Source organism: Salmo trutta, unplaced genomic scaffold (assembly GCF_901001165.1).
Source record: "Salmo trutta unplaced genomic scaffold, fSalTru1.1, whole genome shotgun sequence".
Classification (NCBI taxonomy): domain Eukaryota; kingdom Metazoa; phylum Chordata; class Actinopteri; order Salmoniformes; family Salmonidae; genus Salmo; species Salmo trutta.
The window spans coordinates 1-23,550 of NW_021823076.1; the positions used below are offsets into that span (position 1 = coordinate 1).

General features: G+C 42.6%; 1 protein-coding gene across 1 annotated transcript in view; it reads right to left on the reverse strand.

The window, feature by feature from the left end:
* Nucleotides 1–740: 740 nt before the first annotated feature.
* The window catches only part of LOC115188796 (FERM, ARHGEF and pleckstrin domain-containing protein 1), a gene marked incomplete at its 3' end in the record, with an annotated part of 41,896 nt that continues 19,086 nt past the window's right edge, over nt 741–23,550 (reverse strand). Inside the window, 8 exon segments of the mRNA XM_029747647.1 lie at nt 741–955; nt 6,334–6,499; nt 6,615–6,702; nt 6,842–6,910; nt 7,807–7,973; nt 8,217–8,312; nt 11,260–11,407; nt 21,831–21,945. Of these exon segments, the coding sequence (XP_029603507.1) occupies nt 741–955; nt 6,334–6,499; nt 6,615–6,702; nt 6,842–6,910; nt 7,807–7,973; nt 8,217–8,312; nt 11,260–11,407; nt 21,831–21,945 (1,064 nt within the window).

The window sequence follows — 23,550 nt, forward strand, 5'->3', positions numbered from 1 at the left end:
TAGTATACAGTAGGTATTGGTAGGCTATAGTCTATAGACTAGTAGTATACAGTAGATATTGGTAGGCTATAGTCTAATACGACTATGTAGTATACAGTAGATATAGAGGGATACCACAGTTCCTACCAGACTCTCACTAGCCTGGTAAAGAGGGAGGATAACACAGTTCCTTACAGACTCTCACTAGTCTGGTAAAGAGGGACGATAACACAGTTCCTACCAGACTCTCACTAGCCTGGTAAAGAGGGAGGATAACACAGTTCCTTACAGACTCTCACTAGCCTGGTAAAGAGAGAGGATAACACAGTTCCTTAGACTCTCACTAGCCTGGTAAAGAGGGAGGATAACACAGTTCCTACCAGACTCTCACTAGCCTGGTAAAGAGGGAGGATAACACAGTTCCTTACAGACTCTCACTAGCCTGGTAAAGAGAGAGGATAACACAGTTCCTTACAGACTCTCACTAGCCTGGTAAAGAGGGAGGATAACACAGTTCCTTACAGACTCTCACTAGCCTGGTAAAGAGAGAGGATAACACAGTTCCTTAGACTCTCACTAGCCTGGTAAAGAGGGAGGATAACACAGTTCCTACCAGACTCTCACTAGCCTGGTAAAGAGGGATAACACAGCTCTAACAGAGTAGAACAGGACTGTCCTCTGGGCTGGATCGCTGGGGACATGTCCTTCCCCTTCCTCCAATCTCTCCTTCTCCTCTCTCCCTCTCCTCCTGAAAGACAAACCTTCCTCCGAACCTCGTCCTCGTCATCCGTGCGGACGTAGCCAGCGTCGGTGAACAGGGGGGATGAGAGGGGGGAGGAATGGGCGTTGAAGGGCGAGGGCTGGTGCATGTTGGGTCTCTGACCCGGGCCGAGGGGAAAGGCTTTCTGCCCGTTCAGCACCACTGAAGGGTTGGCCAAGGCGGAGTCCGAGAGATCAGAGATGCCTGAGATCACACCTGGAAGAGAGGAGAGGACAGGAAGCAGTCAGAGCTGCCTGAGATCACACCTGGAAGAGAGGAGGGGACAGGAAGCAGTCAGAGCAGCCTGAGATCACACCTGGAAGAGAGGAGGGGACAGGAAGCAGTCAGAGCTGCCTGAGATCACACCTGGAAGAGAGGAGGGGACAGGAAGCAGTCAGAGCTGCCTGAGATCACACCTGGAAGAGAGGAGGGGACAGGAAGCAGTCAGAGCAGCCTGAGATCACACCTGGAAGAGAGGAGGGGACAGGAAGCAGTCAGAGCTGCCTGAGATCACACCTGGAAGAGAGGAGGGGACAGGAAGCAGTCAGAGCTGCCTGAGATCACACCTGGAAGAGAGGAGGGGACAGGAAGCAGTCAGAGCTGCCTGAGATCACACCTGGAAGAGAGGAGGGGACAGGAAGCAGTCAGAGCAGCCTGAGATCACACCTGGAAGAGAGGAGGGGACAGGAAGCAGTCAGAGCAGCCTGAGATCACACCTGGAAGAGAGGAGGGGACAGGAAGCAGTCAGAACTGCCTGAGATCACACCTGGAAGAGAGGAGGGGACAGGAAGCAGTCAGAGCTGCCTGAGATCACACCTGGAAGAGAGGAGGGGACAGGAAGCAGTCAGAGCTGCCTGAGATCACACCTGGAAGAGAGGAGGGGACAGGAAGCAGTCAGAGCAGCCTGAGATCACACCTGGAAGAGAGGAGGGGACAGGAACGAGTCAGAGCAGCCTGAGATCACCTGGAAGAGAGGAGGGGACAGGAAGCAGTCAGAGCTGCCTGAGATCACACCTGGAAGAGAGGAGAGGACAGGAAGCAGTCAGAGCTGCCTGAGATCACACCTGGAAGAGAGGAGGGGACAGGAAGCAGTCAGAGCAGCCTGAGATCACACCTGGAAGAGAGGAGGGGACAGGAAGCAGTCAGAGCTGCCTGAGATCACACCCGGAAGAGAGGAGGGGACAGGAAGCAGTCAGAGCTGCCTGAGATCACACCTGGAAGAGAGGAGGGGACAGGAAGCAGTCAGAGCTGCCTGAGATCACACCTGGAAGAGAGGAGGGGACAGGAAGCAGTCAGAGCTGCCTGAGATCACACCTGGAAGAGAGGAGGGGACAGGAAGCAGTCAGAGCTGCCTGAGATCACACCTGGAAGAGAGGAGGGGACAGGAAGCAGTCAGAGCTGCCTGAGATCACACCTGGAAGAGAGGAGGGGACAGGAAGCAGTCAGAGCTGCCTGAGATCACACCTGGAAGAGAGGAGGGGACAGGAGAAGCAGTCAGAGCAGCCTGAGATCACACCTGGAAGAGAGGAGGGGACAGGAAGCAGTCAGAGCTGCCTGAGATCACACCTGGAAGAGAGGAGGGGACAGGAAGCAGTCAGAGCTGCCTGAGATCACACCCGGAAGAGAGGAGGGGACAGGAAGCAGTCAGAGCTGCCTGAGATCACACCCGGAAGAGAGGAGGGGACAGGAAGCAGTCAGAGCTGCCTGAGATCACACCCGGAAGAGAGGAGGGGACAGGAAGCAGTCAGAGCTGCCTGAGATCACACCTGGAAGAGAGGAGGGGACAGGAAGCAGTCAGAGCTGCCTGAGATCACACCCGGAAGAGAGGAGGGGACAGGAAGCAGTCAGAGCTGCCTGAGATCACACCCGGAAGAGAGGGGGACAGGAAGCATTCAGAGCAGCCTGAGATCACACCCGGAAGAGAGGAGGGGACAGGAAGCAGTCAGAGCAGCCTGAGATCACACCTGGAAGAGAGGAGAGGACAGGAACGAGTCAGAGCTGCCTGAGACACCTGGAAGAGAGGAGGGGACAGGAAGCAGTCAGAGCTGCCTGAGATCACACCTGGAAGAGAGGAGAGGACAGGAAGCAGTCAGAGCAGCCTGAGATCACACCTGGAAGAGAGGAGGGGACAGGAAGCAGTCAGAGATGCCTGAGATCACACCTGGAAGAGAGGAGAGGACAGGAACGAGTCAGAGCTGCCTGAGATCACACCTGGAAGAGAGGAGAGGAGAGGAGAGGAGAGGAGAGGAGAGGAGAGGAACAGGTACTGCCATTACGTCTAACTGAGGCTTTTTCAGTCTTGACAAAACATTATCATCATGCAGCCAGAATGGCAACACACTTCGAGGAAAGAACAATCTCAGAGGAAATGAAAGTTGAAAAGGTTCAATGTAAAGGGCCCAGTTGAATGTAAAGTCCTGTAAAGGGCCCAGTTGAATGTAAAGTCCTGTAAAGGGCCCAGTTGAATGTAAAGTCCTGTAAAGGGCCCAGTTGAATGTAAGTCCTGTAAAGGGCCCAGTTGAATGTAAAGTCCTGTAAAGGGCCCAGTTGAATGTAAAGTCCTGTAAGGGCCAGTTGAATGTAAAGTCCTGTAAAGGGCCCAGTTGAATGTAAAGTAATGTAAAGGGCCCAGTTGAATGTAAGTCCTGTAAAGGGCCCAGTTGAATGTAAAGTCATGTAAAGGGCCCAGTTGAATGTAAAGTACTGTAAAGGGCCCAGTTGAATGTAAAGTCCTGTAAAGGGCCCAGTTGAATGTAAAGTACTGTAAAGGGCCCAGTTGAATGTAAAGTAATGTAAAGGGCCCAGTTGAATGTAAAGTCCTGTAAAGGGCCCAGTGAATGTAATAGTCCTGTAAGGGCCCAGTTGATGTAAAGTCCTGTAACGGGCCCAGTTGAATGTAAAGTCCTGTAAAGGGCCCAGTGAATGTAAAGTAATGTAAAGGGCCCAGTTGAATGTAAAGTACTGTAAAGGGGCCCAGTTGAATGTAAAGTCCTGTAAAGGGCCAGTTGAATGTAAAGTACTGTAAAGGGCCCAGTTGAATGTAAAGTCCTGTAAAGGGCCCAGTTGAATGGTAAAGTCATGTAAAGGGCCCAGTTGAATGTAAGGTACTGTAAAGGGCCCCAGTTGAATGTAAAGTAATGTAAAGGGCCCAGTTGAATGTAAGGTTTACTGTAAAGGGCCCAGTTGAATGTAAAGTACTGTAAAGGGCCCAGTTGAATGTAAAGTACTGTATAAGGCCCAGTTGAATGTAAGTACTGTAAATGGGCCCAGTGAATGTAAAGTAATGTAAAGGGCCCAGTTGAATGCTAAAAGTACCTTAAAGGGCCCAGTTGAAATGTAAAGTCCTGTAAAGGGCCCAGTTGCAATGTAAAGTCCTGTAAAGGGCCCCAGTTGAATGTAAAGTCCTGTAAAGGGCCCAGTGAATGTAAGTCCTGTAAAGGGCCCAGTTGAATGTAAAGTCCTGTAAAGGGCCCCAGTGAATGTAAAGTCCGTAAAGGGCCCAGTTGAATGTAAAGTAATGTAAAGGGCCCAGTTGAATGTAAAGTACTGTAAAGGGCCCAGTTGAATGTAAAGTCATGTAAAGGGCCCAGTTGAATGTAAAGTACTGTTAAGGGCCCAGTGAATGTAAAGTCCTGTAAAGGGCCCAGTTGAATGTAAAGCTAATGCTAAAGGGCCCCAGTTGAATGTAAAGTCTGTAAAGGGCCCCAGTTGAATGTAAGTCCTGTAAACGGGCCCAGTTGAATGTAAGTCCTGTAAAGGGCCCATGTAAAGCCTGTAAAGGCCCAGTTGAATTGTAAAGTCCTGTAAAGGGCCCAGTTGACTGTAAAGTCCTGTAAAGGGCCCAGTGAATGAAGTAATGTAAGGGCCCAGTTGAATGTAACTGGGGCCAGGCTTGAAGTGTAAGTCCTGTAAGGGCCCATTTGAATGTTAAAGTACTGTAAAGGGCCCAGTGAATGTAAAGTCATGTTAAAGGGCCCAGTTGAATGTAAAGTCATGTAAAGGGCCCAGTATGAATGTAAGGTACTGTAAAGGGCCCAGTTGAATGTAAAGTAATGTAAAGGGCCCAGTTGAATGTAAGGTACTGGTAAAGGGCCCAGTTGAATGTAAAGTACTGTAAAGGGCCCAGTTGAATGTAAAGTACTGTATAAGGCCCCAGTTGAATGTAAGGTACTGTAAAGGGCCCAGTTGAATGTAAAGTAATGTAAAGGGCCCAGTTGAATGTAAGAGTACTGTAAAGGGCCCAGTTGAATGTAAAGTACTGTAAAGGGCCCAGTTGAATGTAAAGTACTGTAAAGGGCCCAGTTGAATGAAGTAAGTAATGTCAAGGGCCCAGTTGAATGTAAAGTACTGTAAAGGCCCAGTTGAATGTAAAGTACTGTATAAGGCCCCAGTTGAATGTAAGGTACTGTAAGGGCCCAGTTGAATGTAAAGTAATGTAAAAGGGCCCAGTTGAATGTAAGGTACTGTAAAGGGCCAGTTGAATGTAAAGTACTGTAAAGGGCCCAGTTGAATGTAAAGTACTGTATAAGGCCCAGTTAATGTAAGGTACTGTAAAGGGCCCAGTTGAATGTAAAGTAATGTAAGGCCCAGTTGAATGTAAGTACTGTAAAGGGCCCAGTTGAATGTAAAGTACTGTAAAGGGCCAGTTGAATGGAAAGTAATGTAAAGGGCCCAGTTGAATGTAAAGTAATGTAAAGGGCCCCAGTTGAATGTAAGGTACTGTAAAGGGCCCAGTTGAATGAAAGTAAGTAAAGGGCCCAGTTGAATGTAAAGTCATGTACAGGCCCAGTTGAATGTAAGTACTGTAAAGGGCCCAGTTGAATGTAAAGTAATGTAAAGGGCCCAGTTGAATGTAAAGTACTGTAAAGGGCCCAGTTGAATGTAAAGTACACAACAGTGGAACACAGTAGAAAGAGAGACAGAGGAAACAGCCTGACTGACCTGGTTACAGTTACCATACCTGTTCCTACCCACAAACTGCTGCTCTGACTGACCTGGTTACAGTTACCATACCTGTTCCTACCCACAAACTGCTGCTCTAACTGACCTGGTTACAGTTACCATACCTGTTCCTACCCACAAACTGCTGCTCTGACTGACCCTGGTTACAGTTACCATACCTGTTCCTACCCACAACTGCTGCTCTAAATGACCTGGTTAGAGTTACCATACCTGTTCCTACCCACAAACCCCTGCTCTAACTGACCTGGTTACAGTTACCATACCTGTTCCTACCCACAAACTGCTGCTCTAACTGACCTGGTTAGAGTTACCATAACCTGTTCCTACCCACAAACTGCTGCTCTAACTGACCTGGTTAGAGTTACCATACCTGTTCCTACCCACAAACTGCTGCTCTAACTGACCTGGTTACAGTTACCATACCTGTTCCTATGGTGGGTGCAACGCCAGGGTTGTGGGTTCGATTCCCACGGGGGGCCAATACAAAAAATAAAAATAAAAAATAAATAAATAAATAAATAAAATAAAAAAATGCATGAAATGAAATTTATGAAATGTATGTATTCACTACTGTCAGTCGCTCTGGATAAGAGCGTCTGCTAAATGACTAAAATGTAAATGCCAGACTGGACCTGAGATCTGCTGCTCTGGGTGGCTGGTGGAGGAGGGTAGGGCCTGGCCCTCTGGGTCCTCCGGTCCCTCTGGTCCAGCCTGGTGGCCGTCGGTCACCGTGGGGTCGTCCCCCGGCGCCTGGAGGGTCGACCTGAGAGGAGCGTCTGTCTGGTCCACTGAGACAGTCTGGAGAGGAAGGAGAGAGAGAGAAAAGGGTTATTCTGTGATATCTTCTGTTAAAACAACAAAACAACACATTGACTCTATTCCTTCTCCTAGGAATCAAAGAGAGAAAGGTCACCGTGATATACTTGACCTCTGGTGGTACTGTGGATGTCTTTCTATCCTGGGGCGTCTGGCTGCTGCCGGACACCTTCTTACTGTGTTTCCTGACGGGCAGAGGAGACAGGTGAGGCTCGGTCTATCAACTGGCGAGGTAAAAGGGACATTGACATGGGAACGTCGAGACACAAAAAACAAGCCTCAGGGGGGAAGAGAGGCTGACGTCCAGACAGTGTGAAGACTCACCTTTCAAACGGGACCTTTTGGAACTCTGAGTCCTTGACGTAATCAGAAACCTGCTTCTGTGTCCGACCGCTGCAGATATAAAGAGACAGGACATGGTAGAGAACGTTGAAGGAGGACAGTCCCTGTTAAAGGACTGGCAGTGGAACACAGAGGTCTAATAGCAGAACAGTCCCTGTTTTAAAGGACTGGCAGTGAAACACAGAGGTCTAATAGCAAAACAGTCCCTGTTAATAAACACAGAGGTCTAATAGCAGAACAGTCCCTGTTAATAAAGGACTGGCAGTTGAAACACGAGGTCTGCTGAAGCAGAACAGTCCCTGTTAAGGACTGGCAGTGAAACACAGAGGTCTTGTTGATGCAGAACAGTCCCTGTTTAAAGGACTGTAAGTGAAAGGCCCTGAAACAATAGGAAAGGTTACATTACTAAATTATTATTATTATATACAATAGGAAAGGTTACATTGTTGAGTCCAGTATCAATCTGTGTTGTTGTTGCTGGTTAATATGCATTTAACTCTACAAGCTCCACCCACCCAGCCAGCCTCCCTAAACCTCTACAAGCTCCACCCACCCAGCCAGCCTCCCTAAACCTCTACAAGCTCCACCCACCCAGCCAGTCTCCCTAAACCTCTACAAGCTCCACCCACCCAGCCAGCCTCCCTAAACCTCTACAAGCTCCACCCACCCAGCCAGCCTCCCTAAACCTCTACAAGCTCCACCCACCCAGCCAGCCTCCCTAAACCTCTACAAGCTCCACCCACCCAGCCAGCCTCCCTAAACCTCTACAAGCTCCACCCACCCAGCCTCCCTAAACCTCTACAAGCTCCACCCACCCAGCCTCCCTAAACCTCTACAAGCTCCACCCACCCAGCCTCCCTAAACCTCTACAAGCTCCACCCACCCAGCTAGCCAGCCTACCTAAACCTGAAGGAGGACCCTCTGGTGAAGAGCTGCAGCCAGCCTACCTAAACCTGAAGGAGGACCCTCTGGTGAAGAGAACAGCTTTGGGTTTGGGTTTAGGTTCCTCAAACAGTCTGAAGAAGGCGTGATACTCCACACATATTTTCCAGAAGATCTTACAGCAGTCTCGACTGGCCATCGTAAACTCCAGAGTGTCCTGGTATCCACTCTGCTGCAGGGCAGAGACACACAGACACTGTCAACACATAGCTTAGCATTGGTTAGAACAGGAAGAATACATGGGCTGTTATCATCTATACCACTTAATATAAAACACTGTGTTCGAACTACATAATAACCGGTGAATATCGCTGTGAATTTAACTGAGAAAATATAAATAAAAAAATAAAAAAATCGACACCCTCTCAACCAATCGGAATGTAGTATTCTGCCAAGGCGTGGTATGAGGACTTACATTGAGGTCTGGTCTGAGTTTGATGAGGAAACGCTTCCTCTTGAAGCTGAGCTTGCGGACTTTAGACCAGTTAAAAGTATTGATCCTATTGTCCCCCTATAGGAGAGAGTTTAGACCAGTTAAAAGCATTGATCCTAGTGTCTCCCTATAGGAGAGAGTTTAGACCAGTTAAAAGCATTGATCCTAGTGTCCCCCCCTATAGGAGAGAGTTTAGACCAGTTAAAAGCATTGATCCTAGTGTCCCCCCCTATAGGAGAGAGTTTAGACCAGTTAAAAGCATTGATCCTAGTGGCTCCCCCTATAGGAGAGAGTTTAGACCAGTTAAAAGCATTGATCCTAGTGTCTCCCCCCTATAGGAGAGAGTTTAGACCAGTTAAAAGCATTGATCCTAGTGCCCCCCCCCCCTATAGGAGAGAGTTTAGACCAGTTAAAAGCATTGATCCTAGTGCCCCCCCCCCTATAGGAGAGAGTTTAGACCAGTTAAAAGCATTGATCCTAGTGTCTCCCCCCTATAGGAGAGAGTTTAGACCAGTTAAAAGCATTGATCCTAGTGTCTCCCTATAGGAGAGAGTTTAGACCAGTTAAAAGCATTGATCCTAGTGTCTCCCTATAGGAGAGAGTTTAGACCAGTTAAAAGCATTGATCCTAGTGCCCCCCCCCCCCCATAGGAGAGAGTTTAAACCAGTTAAAAGCATTGATCCTAGTGTCCCCCCCTATAGGAGAGAGTTTAGACCAGTTAAAAGCATTGATCCTAGTGTCTCCCCCCTATAGGAGAGAGTTTAGACCAATTAAAAACATTGATCCTAGTGTCCCCCCCCCTATAGGAGAGAGTTTAGACCAGTTAAAAGCATTGATCCTAGTGTCTCCCCCCCTATAGGAGTTTAGACCAGTTAAAAGCATTGATCCTAGTGTCCCCCTATAGGAGAGAGTTTAGACCAGTTAAAAGCATTGATCCTAGTGTCCCCCCCCCTATAGGAGAGAGTTTAGACCAGTTAAAAGCATTGATCCTAGTGTCCCCCCCTATAGGAGAGAGTTTAGACCAGTTAAAAGCATTGATCCTAGTGTCTCCCCCTATAGGAGAGAGTTTAGACCAGTTAAAAGCATTGATCCTAGTGTCCCCCCCTATAGGAGAGAGTTTAGACCAGTTAAAAGCATTGATCCTAGTGTCTCCCCCTATAGGAGAGAGTTTAGACCAGTTAAAAGCATTGATCCTAGTGTCTCCCCTATAGGAGAGAGTTTAGACCAGTTAAAAGCATTGATCCTAGTGTCTCCCCCCTATAGGAGAGAGTTTAGACCAGTTAAAAGCATTGATCCTAGTGTCTCCCCCCTATAGGAGAGAGTTTAGACCAGTTAAAAGCATTGATCCTAGTGTCTCCCCCCTATAGGAGAGAGTTTAGACCAGTTAAAAGCATTGATCCTAGTGTCTCCCCCCCCCTATAGGAGAGAGTAGTTTCAGTTGGTTGGACAACAACTACTATTTATTTACATGTTTAACCTCCTTTCCACACACACACACACACACACACACACACACACACACACACACACACACACACATTCAAGGGTTTTTCTTTATTTTTACTATTTTCTACATTGTAGAATAATCAAAACGATGAAATATCCCATATGGAATCATGTAGTGTTGTTAGGTTCTAATTCTCAGAGTATAAAACTCAGCGGACGTTATGAAAGCTTAACCAACTTTAATTCTTCCCAGAGGGTCAATACCGCTGCATCAGACAAATACATTTTTCACACAAGCTCTGATATTTAACCCTTCATCCTAGGACGAGTCTCCTCCTACACATCTGAACAGCCAATGCGTCTCTGTTGCTAGGCAGAACCTTAGTGAGATCTGTTCTTCCTCACTTCATCTGACCGGACCTCTAACCCCAATGTGCTCACTCCTCTCCAACTCACGGCTGTCATGGTGCCTGGTACCAGACCGTGTCTCTTCTCCTCCCAGAGGATCCCTGACGGCTAACAATAACACATCCTGACATAATGTAAACGTTATACATTACCCTCTCTCCCTCAGTGACATGAATAAGTATATTTCATATTCTCAGAACCCAACAGTAGTAACCAAAAAAAAGTGTTAAATAAATCAAAATATATTTTATATTATAGATTCTTCAAAGTAGCCACCCTTTGCCTTGATGACAGCTTGGCACTCTCTTGGCATTCTCTCAACCAGCTTCATGAGGTAGTCACCTGGAATACATTTCAATTAACAGGTGTGCCTTGTTAAAAGTTAATTAGTGCAATTTCTTTCCTTCTTAATGCATTTGATCCAATCAGTGTGACAAGGTAGGGGTGGTATACAGAAGATGGTCTTTTACCAAATAGGACTAAGTCAATATTATGTAAAGAACAGCTCAAATAAGCACAGAGAAACGAAAGTCCATCATTACTTTAGGACATGAAAGTCAGTCAATACGGAATATTTCAAGAACTTTGAAAGTTTCTTCACAGTGAAATGCAGACTGACCAGTCCTTAACCAGCAGGTGTAGACCTCACAGTGAAATGCAGACTGACCAGTCCTTAACCAGCAGGTGTAGACCTCACAGTGAAATGCAGACTGACCAGCCCTTAACCAACAGGTGTAGACCTCACAGTGAAATGCAGACTGACCAGCCCTTAACCAACAGGTGTAGACCTCACAGTGAAATGCAGACTGACCAGCCCTTAACCAGCAGGTGTAGACCTCACTGTGAAATGCAGACAGACCAGCCCTTAAACAACAGGTGTAGACCTCACAGTGAAATGCAGACTGACCAGCCCTTAACCAACAGGTGTAGACCTCACAGTGAAATGCACTGACCAGCCCTTAACCAACAGGTGTAGACCTCACAGTGAAATGCAGACTGACCAGCCCTTAAACAACAGGTGTAGCCCTCACAGTGAAATGCAGACTGACCAGCCCTTAACCAACAATGCAGTTTTAAGAAAATACCTTAAAAGAAAAAAGGTAAAAGATCAGAAATGAACTCCCATGATCCTAGTGGGTAAATATCTGTTGCCCATATAACCCAGCAGTACCTGAAACAGCAGCAGTCCAACATGAGACACAGCCAGACTGAGCTTGGTCCCCTCTCGGTCCTTAGCAGGATGGAGTCTGACTCCGTACATCTCCAAGCGCCGGGAGATCTCCAACAGCTGCTGGTCTGACTCGGCTGGCGTCTGGCCTCTGAGGGGAACAGGACAGATGCTTACGCATTTTAACATCACCTTGGACAATTTTCATCTGTACATTTGTCATAAAAATGTTGACTAAATCGGCGCGACACACAGCCTTAAAAAGACAGCTTGGTGGTGTAAATCTGATCACTGTATAAAACTAATAACTAATAGAAACAATTAAACTAATAGAATCCATTAAACCAATAGAATCCACTAAACTAATAGAATCCACTAAACTAATAGAATCCATTAAACTAATATAATCCATTAAACTAATAGAATCCATGAAACCAATAGAATCCATGAAACTAATAGAATCCATGAAACTAATAGAATCCATGAAACTAATAGAATCCACTAAACTAATAGAATCCACTAAACTAATAGAATCCATGAAACTAATAGAATCCACTAAACTAATAGAATCCATGAAACTAATAGAATCCATGAAACTAATAGAATCCATGAAACTAATAGAATCCATGAAACTAATAGAATCCACTAAACTAATAGAATCCATGAAACTAATAGAATCCATGAAACTAATAGAATCCATGAAACTAATAGAATCCATTACACTAATAGAATCCATGTATATTAAACTAATAGAATCCATGAAACTAATAGAATCCATGACACTAATAGAATCCATGAAACTAATAGAATCCATGTATATGAAACTAATAGAATCCATGAAACTAATAGAATCCATGAAACTAATAGAATCCATGAAACTAATAGAATCCATGTATATGAAACTAATAGAATCCATGAAACTAATAGAATCCATGAAACTAATAGAATCCATTAAACTAATAGAATCCATGAAACTAATAGAATCCATTAAACTAATAGAATCCATTACACTAATAGAATCCATTACACTAATAGAATCCATTACACTAATAGAATCCATTACACTAATAGAATTCATGAAACTAATAGAATCCATGTATATGAAACTAATAGAATCCATGTATATGAAACTAATAGAATCCATGAAACTAATAGAATCCATGAAACTAATAGAATCCATGAAACTAATAGAATCGATGTATATGAAACTAATAGAATCCATTAAACTAATAGAATCCATGAAACTAATAGAATCCATGAAACTAATAGAATCCATGAAACTAATAGAATCCATTAAACTAATAGAATCCATTACACTAATAGAATCCATTACACTAATAGAATCCATTACACTAATAGAATCCATTACACTAATAGAATCCATGAAACTAATAGAATCCATTACACTAATAGAATCCATTACACTAATAGAATTCATTACACTAAAAGAATTCATGAAACTAATAGAATCCATGAAACTAATAGAATCCATTAAACTAATAGAATCCATGAAACTAATAGAATCCATGAAACTAATAGAATCCATGAAACTAATAGAATCCATGTATATTAAACTTATAGAATCCATGAAACTAATAGAATCCATGTATATTAAACTAATAGAATCCATTAAACTAATAGAATCCATGAAACTAATAGAATCCATGAAACTAATAGAATCCATGAAACTAATAGAATCCATGAAACTAATAGAATCCACTAAACTAATAGAATCCATTACACTAATAGAATCCATGAAACTAATAGAATCCATGTATATTAAACTAATAGAATCCATTAAACTAATAGAATCCATTACACTAATAGAATCCATTACACTAATAGAATTCATGAAACTAATAGAATCCATGAAACTAATAGAATCCATGAAACTAATAGAATCCATGAAACTAATAGAATCCACTAAACTAATAGAATCCATTAAACTAATAGAATCCATGAAACTAATAGAATCCATGAAACTAATAGAATCCATTACACTAATAGAATCCATGTATATTAAACTAATAGAATCCACTAAACTAATAGAATCCATGAAACTAATAGAATCCATTAAACTAATAGAATCCATTACACTAATAGAATCCATGAAACTAATAGAATCCATTAAACTAATAGAATCCATGTATATTAAACTAATAGAATCCATTAAACTAATAGAATCCATGTATATTAAACTAATAGAATCCATGAAATTAATAGAATCCATGTATATTAAACTAATAGAATCCATGAAACTAATAGAATCCATGACACTAATAGAATCCACAACACTAATAGAATCCATGAAACTAATAGAATCCATTAAACTAATAGAATCCATGTATATTAAACTAATAGAATCCATTAAACTAATAGAATCCATTAAACTAATAGAATCTATTACACTAATAGAATCCATTAAACTAATAGAATCCATTACACTAATAGAATCCATGAAACTAATAGAATCCATGAAACTAATAGAATCCATGTATATTAAACTAATAGAATCCATTACCCTAATAGAATCCATTACACTAATAGAATCCATGTATATTAAACTAATAGAATCCATGTATATGAAACTAATAGAATCCATGAAACTAATAGAATCCATGAAACTAATAGAATCCATGAAACTAATAGAATCGATGTATATGAAACTAATAGAATCCATTAAACTAATAGAATCCATGAAACTAATAGAATCCATGAAACTAATAGAATCCATGAAACTAATAGAATCCATTAAACTAATAGAATCCATTACACTAATAGAATCCATTACACTAATAGAATCCATTACACTAATAGAATCCATTACACTAATAGAATCCATGAAACTAATAGAATCCATTACACTAATAGAATCCATTACACTAATAGAATTCATTACACTAAAAGAATTCATGAAACTAATAGAATCCATGAAACTAATAGAATCCATGAAACTAATAGAATCCATGAAACTAATAGAATCCATGAAACTAATAGAATCCATGAAACTAATAGAATCCATGTATATTAAACTTATAGAATCCATGAAATTAATAGAATCCATGTATATTAAACTAATAGAATCCATTAAACTAATAGAATCCATGAAACTAATAGAATCCATGAAACTAATAGAATCCATGAAACTAATAGAATCCATGAAACTAATAGAATCCACTAAACTAATAGAATCCATTACACTAATAGAATTCATTACACTAAAAGAATTCATGAAACTAATAGAATCCATGAAACTAATAGAATCCATGAAACTAATAGAATCCATGAAACTAATAGAATCCATGAAACTAATAGAATCCATGAAACTAATAGAATCCATGTATATTAAACTTATAGAATCCATGAAATTAATAGAATCCATGTATATTAAACTAATAGAATCCATTAAACTAATAGAATCCATGAAACTAATAGAATCCATGAAACTAATAGAATCCATGAAACTAATAGAATCCACTAAACTAATAGAATCCACTAAACTAATAGAATCCATTACACTAATAGAATCCATGAAACTAATAGAATCCATGTATATTAAACTAATAGAATCCATTAAACTAATAGAATCCATTACACTAATAGAATCCATTACACTAATAGAATTCATGAAACTAATAGAATCCATGAAACTAATAGAATCCATGAAACTAATAGAATCCACTAAACTAATAGAATCCATTAAACTAATAGAATCCATGAAACTAATAGAATCCATGAAACTAATAGAATCCATTACACTAATAGAATCCATGTATATTAAACTAATAGAATCCACTAAACTAATAGAATCCATGAAACTAATAGAATCCATTAAACTAATAGAATCCATTACACTAATAGAATCCATGAAACTAATAGAATCCATTAAACTAATAGAATCCATGTATATTAAACTAATAGAATCCATTAAACTAATAGAATCCATGTATATTAAACTAATAGAATCCATGAAATTAATAGAATCCATGTATATTAAACTAATAGAATCCATGAAACTAATAGAATCCATGACACTAATAGAATCCACAACACTAATAGAATCCATGAAACTAATAGAATCCATTAAACTAATAGAATCCATGTATATTAAACTAATAGAATCCATTAAACTAATAGAATCCATTAAACTAATAGAATCTATTACACTAATAGAATCCATTAAACTAATAGAATCCATTACACTAATAGAATCCATGAAACTAATAGAATCCATGAAACTAATAGAATCCATGTATATTAAACTAATAGAATCCATTACCCTAATAGAATCCATTACACTAATAGAATCCATGTATATTAAACTAATAGAATCCATGAAACTAATAGAATCCATTAAACTAATAGAATCCATGTATATTAAACTAATAGAACCCACTAAACTAATAGAATCCATTAAACTAATAGAATCCATTAAACTAATAGAATCCATTAAACTAATAGAATCCATGTATATTAAACTAATATAATCCATTAAACTAATAGAATCCATGTATATTAAACTAATAGAATCCACTAAACTAATAGAATCCATGTATATTAAACTAATAGAATCCATGAAACTAATAGAATCCATGTATATTAAACTAATAGAATCCATTACACTAATAGAATCCATTAAAATAATAGAATCCATTAAACTAATAGAATCCATGTATATGAAACTAATAGAATCCATTAAACTAATAGAATCCATGTATATGAAACTAATAGAATCCATGAAACTAATAGAATCCATGACACTAATAGAATCCATTAAACTAATAGAATCCATGTATATTAAACTAATAGAATCCATGTATATTAAACTAATAGAATCCATGAAACTAATAGAATCCATGAAACTAATAGAATCCATTAAACTAATAGAATCCATTAAACTAATAGAATCCATGTATATTACACTAATAGAATCCATTACACTAATAGAATCCATTACACTAATAGAATCCATTACACTAATAGAATCCATGAAACTAATAGAATCCATGAAACTAATAGAATCCATGACACTAATAGAATCCATGACACTAATAGAATCCATGAAACTAATAGAATCCATTACACTAATAGAATCCATTACACTAATAGAATCCATTACACTAATAGAATCCATTACACTAATAGAATCCATTACACTCATAGAATCCATTACACTCATAGAATCCATTACACTAATAGAATCCATTACACTAATAGAATCCATTACACTAACAGAATCCATTAAACTAATAGAATCCATTAAACTAATAGAATCCGTTAAACTAATAGAATCCATTACACTAATAGAATCCATGTATATTAAACTAATAGAATCCATTAAACTAATAGAATCCATGAAACTAATAGAATCCATGAAACTAATAGAATCCATGACACTAATAGAATCCATGACACTAATAGAATCCATGACACTAATAGAATCCATTAAACTAATAGAATCCATGAAATTAATAGAATCCATGAAACTAATAGAATCCATTACACTAATAGAATCCATGTATATTAAACTAATAGAATCCATTAAACTAATAGAATCCATGAAACTAATAGAATCCATTAAACTAATAGAATCCATGAAACTAATAGAATCCATGTATATTAAACTAATAGAATCCATGAAACTAATAGAATCCATGTATATTAAACTAATAGAATCCATGAAACTAATAGAATCCATGAAACTAATAGAATCCATGAAACGAATAGAATCCATGAAACTAATAGAATCCATGAAACTAATAGAATCCATGAAACTAATAGAATCCATGAAACTAATAGAATCCATGAAACTAATAGAATCCATGAAACTAATAGAATCCATGAAACTAATAGAATCCATGTATATTAAACTAATAGAATCCATGTATATTAAACTAATAGAATCCATTAAACTAATAGAATCCATTAAACTAATAGAATCCATTAAACTAATAGAATCCATTACACTAATAGAATCCATTACACTAATAGAATCCATTAAACTAATAGAATCCATTACACTAATAGAATCCATTAAACTAATAGAATCCATTAAACTAATAGAATCCATTAAACTAATAGAATCCATGTATATTAAACTAATAGAATCCATTAAACTAATAGAATCCATGTATATTAAACTAATATAATCCATTAAACTAATAGAATCCATGTATATTAAACTAATAGAATCCATGAAACTAATAGAATCCATGAAACTAATAGAATCCATGAAACTAATAGAATCCATTACACTAATAGAATCCATGTATATTAAACTAATAGAATCCATGAAACTAATAGAATCCATTAAACTAATAGAATCCATTAAACTAATAGAATCCATTAAACTAATAGAATCCATGTATATTAAACCAATAGAATCCATTAAACTAATAGAATCCATTAAACTAATAGAATCCATTAAACTAATAGAATCCATTACACTAATAGAATCCATTAAACTAATAGAATCCATTACACTAATAGAATCCATGAAACTAATAGAATCCATGAAACTAATAGAATCCATTAAACTAATAGAATCCATTACACTAATAGAATCCATGTATATGACACTAATAGAATCCATTACACTAATAGAATCCATTACACTAATAGAATCCATGAAAATAATAGAATCCATGAAACTAATATAATCCATTACACTAATAGAATCCATTAAACTAATAGAATCCATGAATCTAATAGAATCCATTACACTAATAGAATCCATTACACTAATAGAATCCATGAAACTAATAGAATCCATTACACTAATAGAATCCATTAAACTAATAGAATCCATTAAACTAATAGAATCCATGTATATTAAAATAATGTAATCCATGAACATAATGCTACTTAACCAAAATGTTGGACTAACATATTGCTCTCCGCCTCCCTGGAGAGGTAGTAGGACAGACAGAGGGTGGAGGGGATAGAGGGGGTTGGTTTGGGGGGTGGAGAGAACTAACATATTGCTCTCCGCCTCCCCACCAACACGAGAGACTTTGAGTTACTAAATCTGCTGAGTGGAAATAGTTTCCTGTTTCCTGTATGTGAGCCTGAATTAGGCTCTTCCATCCTTCCTGTTCTGATCTGGGCTGGCTGGTCTCCTGAGGGGCCGGGTTTGGTTAGGGGGGTGGAGAGGGGCTGGCTGGTCTCCTGAGGGCCGGGGTTGGTTTGGGGGTGGAGAGGGGCCGTGGTTGGTTAGGGGGGTGGAGAGGGGTCATCTGATCCTAGATCTGTGGTTAGGGACGTCTACACTCAGGGAAGACTAGGGACTGGGGTCATCTGGTCCTAGATCTGTAGTTAGGGACGTCTACACTCAGGGAAGACTAAAGCCTAGGACTGGTGCCCATCTCTGGGAGGAGAGGCTGGGAGAGAGAGCAGAGGGAGGGAGGGATGAGACGGAGGAAGTGGTCCTGGCACACACCCAAGGAATGGTATGAGTCATCTCAGATGGAATTCTGGGAAAAAAGGAAGGACAGGGACAGTCTCGATCCATCAGTCCCACAATAGTTTTTACAGGGAAGGCTGGAAGGCAGGGCAGCGGCAAGAGGAGCTTTATGGATAACCATCTCTAACCATCTATGTGGGCGCGGTGACAGAGGCATTGCCAAGCCTGTCAGATTAACAACAACACTGTAGACATAACACTGGGCCTGGCTACTGATGTACATCAAGCTTCTTCTACAGCAGCTAAATCACCATCTAACTTCTCATCTTTCTGATTTAATCTGTCATGTACCTTTTTACTGAGGAGAGGCTTCTGTCTGGTCTACCATAAAGGCCTGATTGGTGGAGTGTTGCAGAGATGGTTGTCCTTCTGGAAGGTTCTACCATTCTCCACAGAGGAACTCTGGAGCTCTGTTAGAGTGACCATCGGGGTTTTTAGTCACCTCCCTGACCAAGGCCCCTTTACCCCGATTGGTCAGTTTGGCCGGGCGGCCAGCTCTAGGAAGAGTCTTGGTGGTTCCAAACTTCTTCAATTTCAGAATGATGGAGGCCACTGTGTTCTTGGGGACCTTTCCCCAGATCTGAACCTCGACACAGTCCTTGCAAACATTTCTAAAAACCTGTTTTTGCTTTGTCATTATGGGGGTATTGTGATGTCATTATGGGGGTATTGTGATGTCATTATGGGGGTATTGTGATGTCATTATGGGGTATTGTGATGTCATTATGGGGGTATTGTGATGTCATTACGGGGGTATTGTGATGTCATTACGGGGGTATTGTGATGTCATTACGGGGGTATTGTGATGTCATTACGGGGGTATTGTGATGTCATTATGGGGGTATTGTGATGTCATTACGGGGGTATTGTGATGTCATTATGGGGGTATTGTGATGTCATTACGGGGGTATTGTGATGTCATTACGGGGGTATTGTGATGTCATTACGGGGGTATTGGGTATAGATATCTGAGAAAAATTATAATATTGAATCAATTTTAGAATAAGGCTGTAACGTAACAAAATGTGGAAGAAAGTCAAAGGGGTCTGAATATTTTCCGAAGGCGCTGAATTTTCCCCCCAAAACATTATTGGTTACTGATTACTATGCGGTTGCATCAAACATACATTTTACAAATCTGCAATGTTTGAATTTCCCACTTTAATTACGGAACAAGTAAAAACATGATTTCCACCAGTCGACATTATAAATAGCAGCATCGTGACGCCGTAGAGGCCTGCAGCTCCGCGAAACACGAGGAGCAACATGACAACCCGATCTAAATAAACACGTCTTCATTTAAAGCCAAAACACACAGCACCACTTCATCTGACAGGCTATCGATAGGTAACCTCGTAGACGACGCAGCACCACTTCATCTGACAGCCTATCGATAGGTAACCTCGTAGACGACGCAGCACCACTTCATCTGACAGCCTATCAATAGGTAACCTCGTAGACGACGCAGCACCACTTCATCTGACAGCCTCTCGATAGGTAACCTCGTAGACGACGCAGCACCACTTCATCTGACAGCCTATCGATAGGTAACCTCGTAGACGATGCAGCACCACTTCATCTGATAGCCTATCGATAGGTAACCTCGTAGACGATGCAGCACCACTTCATCTGACAGCCTATCGATAGGTAACCTCGTAGACGACGCAGCACCACTTCATCTGATAGCCTATCGATAGGTAACCTCGTAGACGACGCAGCACCACTTCATCTGACAGCCTATCGATAGGTAACCTCGTAGACGACGCAGCACCACTTCATCTGACAGCCTATCGATAGGTAACCGCTTATACGACGCAGCACCACTTCATCTGACAGCCTATCAATAGGTAACCTCGTAGACGACGCAGCACCACTTCATCTGACAGCCTATCGATAGGTAACCTCGTAGACGACGCAGCACCACTTCATCTGACAGCCTATCGATAGGTAACCTCGTAGACGATGCAGCACCACTTCATCTGACAGCCTATCGATAGGTAACCTCGTAGACGACGCAATATCAGAGCCACGGACAGCGATCGGGGAAGTCTACACTTTGTATGTGACCCAAACTCTAACTTTACAGGAGGGTCCGGAGAAAGGTAGAGTGGGGTTAGGGGTTAGGGGTTAGGGTTAGGGGTTAGGGGTTAGGGGTTAGGGGTTAGAAAGGTAGAGTGGGGTTAGGGGTTAGGGGTTAGAAAGGTAGAGTGGGGTTAGGGTGAGGGTTAGGGGTTAGGGGTTAGGGGTTAGGGGTTAGGGTTAGGGGTTAGGGGTTAGAAAGGTAGAGTGGGGTTAGGGGTTAGGGGTTAGGGGTTAGAAAGGTAGAGTGGGGTTAGGGGTTAGGGGTTAGAAAGGTAGAGTGGGGTTAGGGTGAGGGTTAGGGGTTAGGGGTTAGGGGTTAGAAAGGTAGAGTGGGGTTAGGGGTTAGAAAGGTAGAGTGGGGTTAGGGGTTAGGGGTTAGAAAGGTAGAGTGGGGTTAGGGTTAGGGTTAGGGGTTAGGGGTTAGGGGTTAGGGGTTAGAAAGGTAGAGTGGGGTTAGGGGTTAGGGGTTAGAAAGGTAGAGTGGGGTTAGGGTTAGGGGTTAGGGTGAGGGTTAGGGGTTAGGGTTAGGGGTTAGGGGTTAGGGTTAGGGTTAGGGGTAGGGGTTAGGGGTAGGGGTTAGGGGTTAGAAAGGTAGAGTGGGGTTAGGGTGAGGGTTAGGGGTTAGGGGTTAGGGTTTAGGGGTTAGGGGTTAGGGGTTAGAAAGGTAGAGTGGGGTTAGGGTGAGGGTTAGGGGTTAGAAAGGTAGAGTGGGGTTAGGGTTAGGGGTTAGGGGTTAGAAAGGTAGAGTGGGGTTAGGGGTTAGGGGTTAGAAAGGTAGAGTGGGGTTAGGGGTTAGGGGTTAGGGGTTAGAAAGGTAGAGTGGGGTTAGGGTGAGGGTGAGGAGTTAGAAAGGTAGAGTGGGGTTAGGGTGACTCACACATGCTTGCGGTGGTTAGGGGTTAGGGTTAGGGGTTAGGGGTTAGGGGTTAGGGTTAGAGGGTTAGGGTTAGGGTTAGGGGTTAGGGGTTAGGGGTTAGGGTTAGAGGGTTAGGGGTTAGGGGTTAGGGGTTAGAAAGGTAGAGTGACTCACACATGCTTGCGGTGGTACTCTGTGATCCTGTCCATCAGGGTGTCTTGGTTTGGTATGTACTTGTTGTGAAGAAGGTGCTGAAAACTCTGGACCTCATCAAAGTCCCCGATCTCAGCTGTGGAGAGAAGAAGAGAGGAGAGACCGAGAAAGAGGAGAGAGAGGAGAGACGAGAGGGAGGAGAGAAGGGAGAGGAGAGACGAGAGGGAGGAGAGAAGGGAGAGGAGAGAAGGGAGAGGAGAGACGAGAGGGAGGAGAGAAGGGAGAGGAGAGAGAGGAGAGACGAGAGGGAGGAGAGACGAGAGGGAGGAGAGACGAGAGGGAGGAGAGACGAGAGGGAGGAGAGACGAGAGGGAGAGGAGAGACCGAGAAAGAGGAGAGAGAGGAGAGACGAGAGGGAGGAGAGAAGGGAGAGGAGAGACGAGAGGGAGGAGAGAAGGGAGAGGAGAGAAGGGAGAGGAGAGACGAGAGGGAGGAGAGACGAGAGGGAGGAGAGACGAGAGGGAGAGGAGAGACCGAGAAAGAGGAGAGAGAGGAGAGAGCAGAAATTAGGAGTCAGAAGGGAGATGGGAGGAGAAGAGACGAGAGGGAGGAGAAGAGAGGGAGGAGAGAGGGGAGAGGAGAAGAGAGGGAGGAAAGACGAGAGGGAGGAGAGAGGGGAGAGGAGAGACGAGAGGGAGGAGAAGAGAGAGAGGGAGGAGAAGAGAGAGGGAGGAGAAGAGAGGGAGAAGAGACGAGAGGGAGGGAGGAGAAGAGAGAGGGAGGAGAGACGAGAGGGAAGAGAGAGGGGAGAAGAGAGACGAGAGGGAGGAGAAGAGAGAGGGAGAAGAAGAGAGAGGGAGGAGAAGAGAGAGGGAGGAGAAGAGAGAGGGAGGAGAAGAGAGAGGGAGGAGAGACGAGACGGAGGAGAAGAGACGAGAGGGAGGAGAGAGGGGAGAGGAGTGTTACTGAATAACCAAGAGAAGAGTTTAATTCACACAGGCGTTTCCCCACTAGAGCCTGAACTGGCCAGTTATTCCCTCTGTATCAGGTATTCAGCAACAGTCTCTCCAGATTACCCAAAGGGGGTGATTTTTCTGACAGGTATTTTTATGTATCCAGAGAAATGGTTCAGCCTGAATGACAATGGCTCCTCTACGCATATTAACCGCCTCATCAACTCAGTTTGGAACTGGAGCCGGTACCCACTGGAGCCGGCCGGTACCCACTGGAGCCGGCCGGTACCCACTGGAGCCGGTACGTACCCACTGGAGCCGGTACGTACCCACTGGAGCCGGTACGTACCCACTGGAGCCGGTACGTACCCACTGGAGCCGGCCGGTACCCACTGGAGCCGGCCGGTACCCACTGGAGCCGGTACCCTCTGGAGCCGGTACCCTCTGGAGCCGGTACGTACCCACTGGAGCCGGTACGTACCCACTGGAGCCGGTACGTACCCACTGGAGCCGGTACGTACCCACTGGAGCCGGTACGTACCCACTGGAGCCGGTACGTACCCACTGGAGCCGGTACGTACCCACTGGAGCCGGTACGTACCCACTGGAGCCGGTACGTACCCACTGGAGCCGGACGTACCCACTGGAGCCGGCCGGTACCCCTGGAGCCGGCCGGTACCCACTGGAGCCGGCCGGTACCCACTGGAGCCGGCCGGTACCCACTGGAGCCGGCCGGTACCCACTGGAGCCGGCCGGTACCCACTGGAGCCGGCCGGTACCCTCTGGGG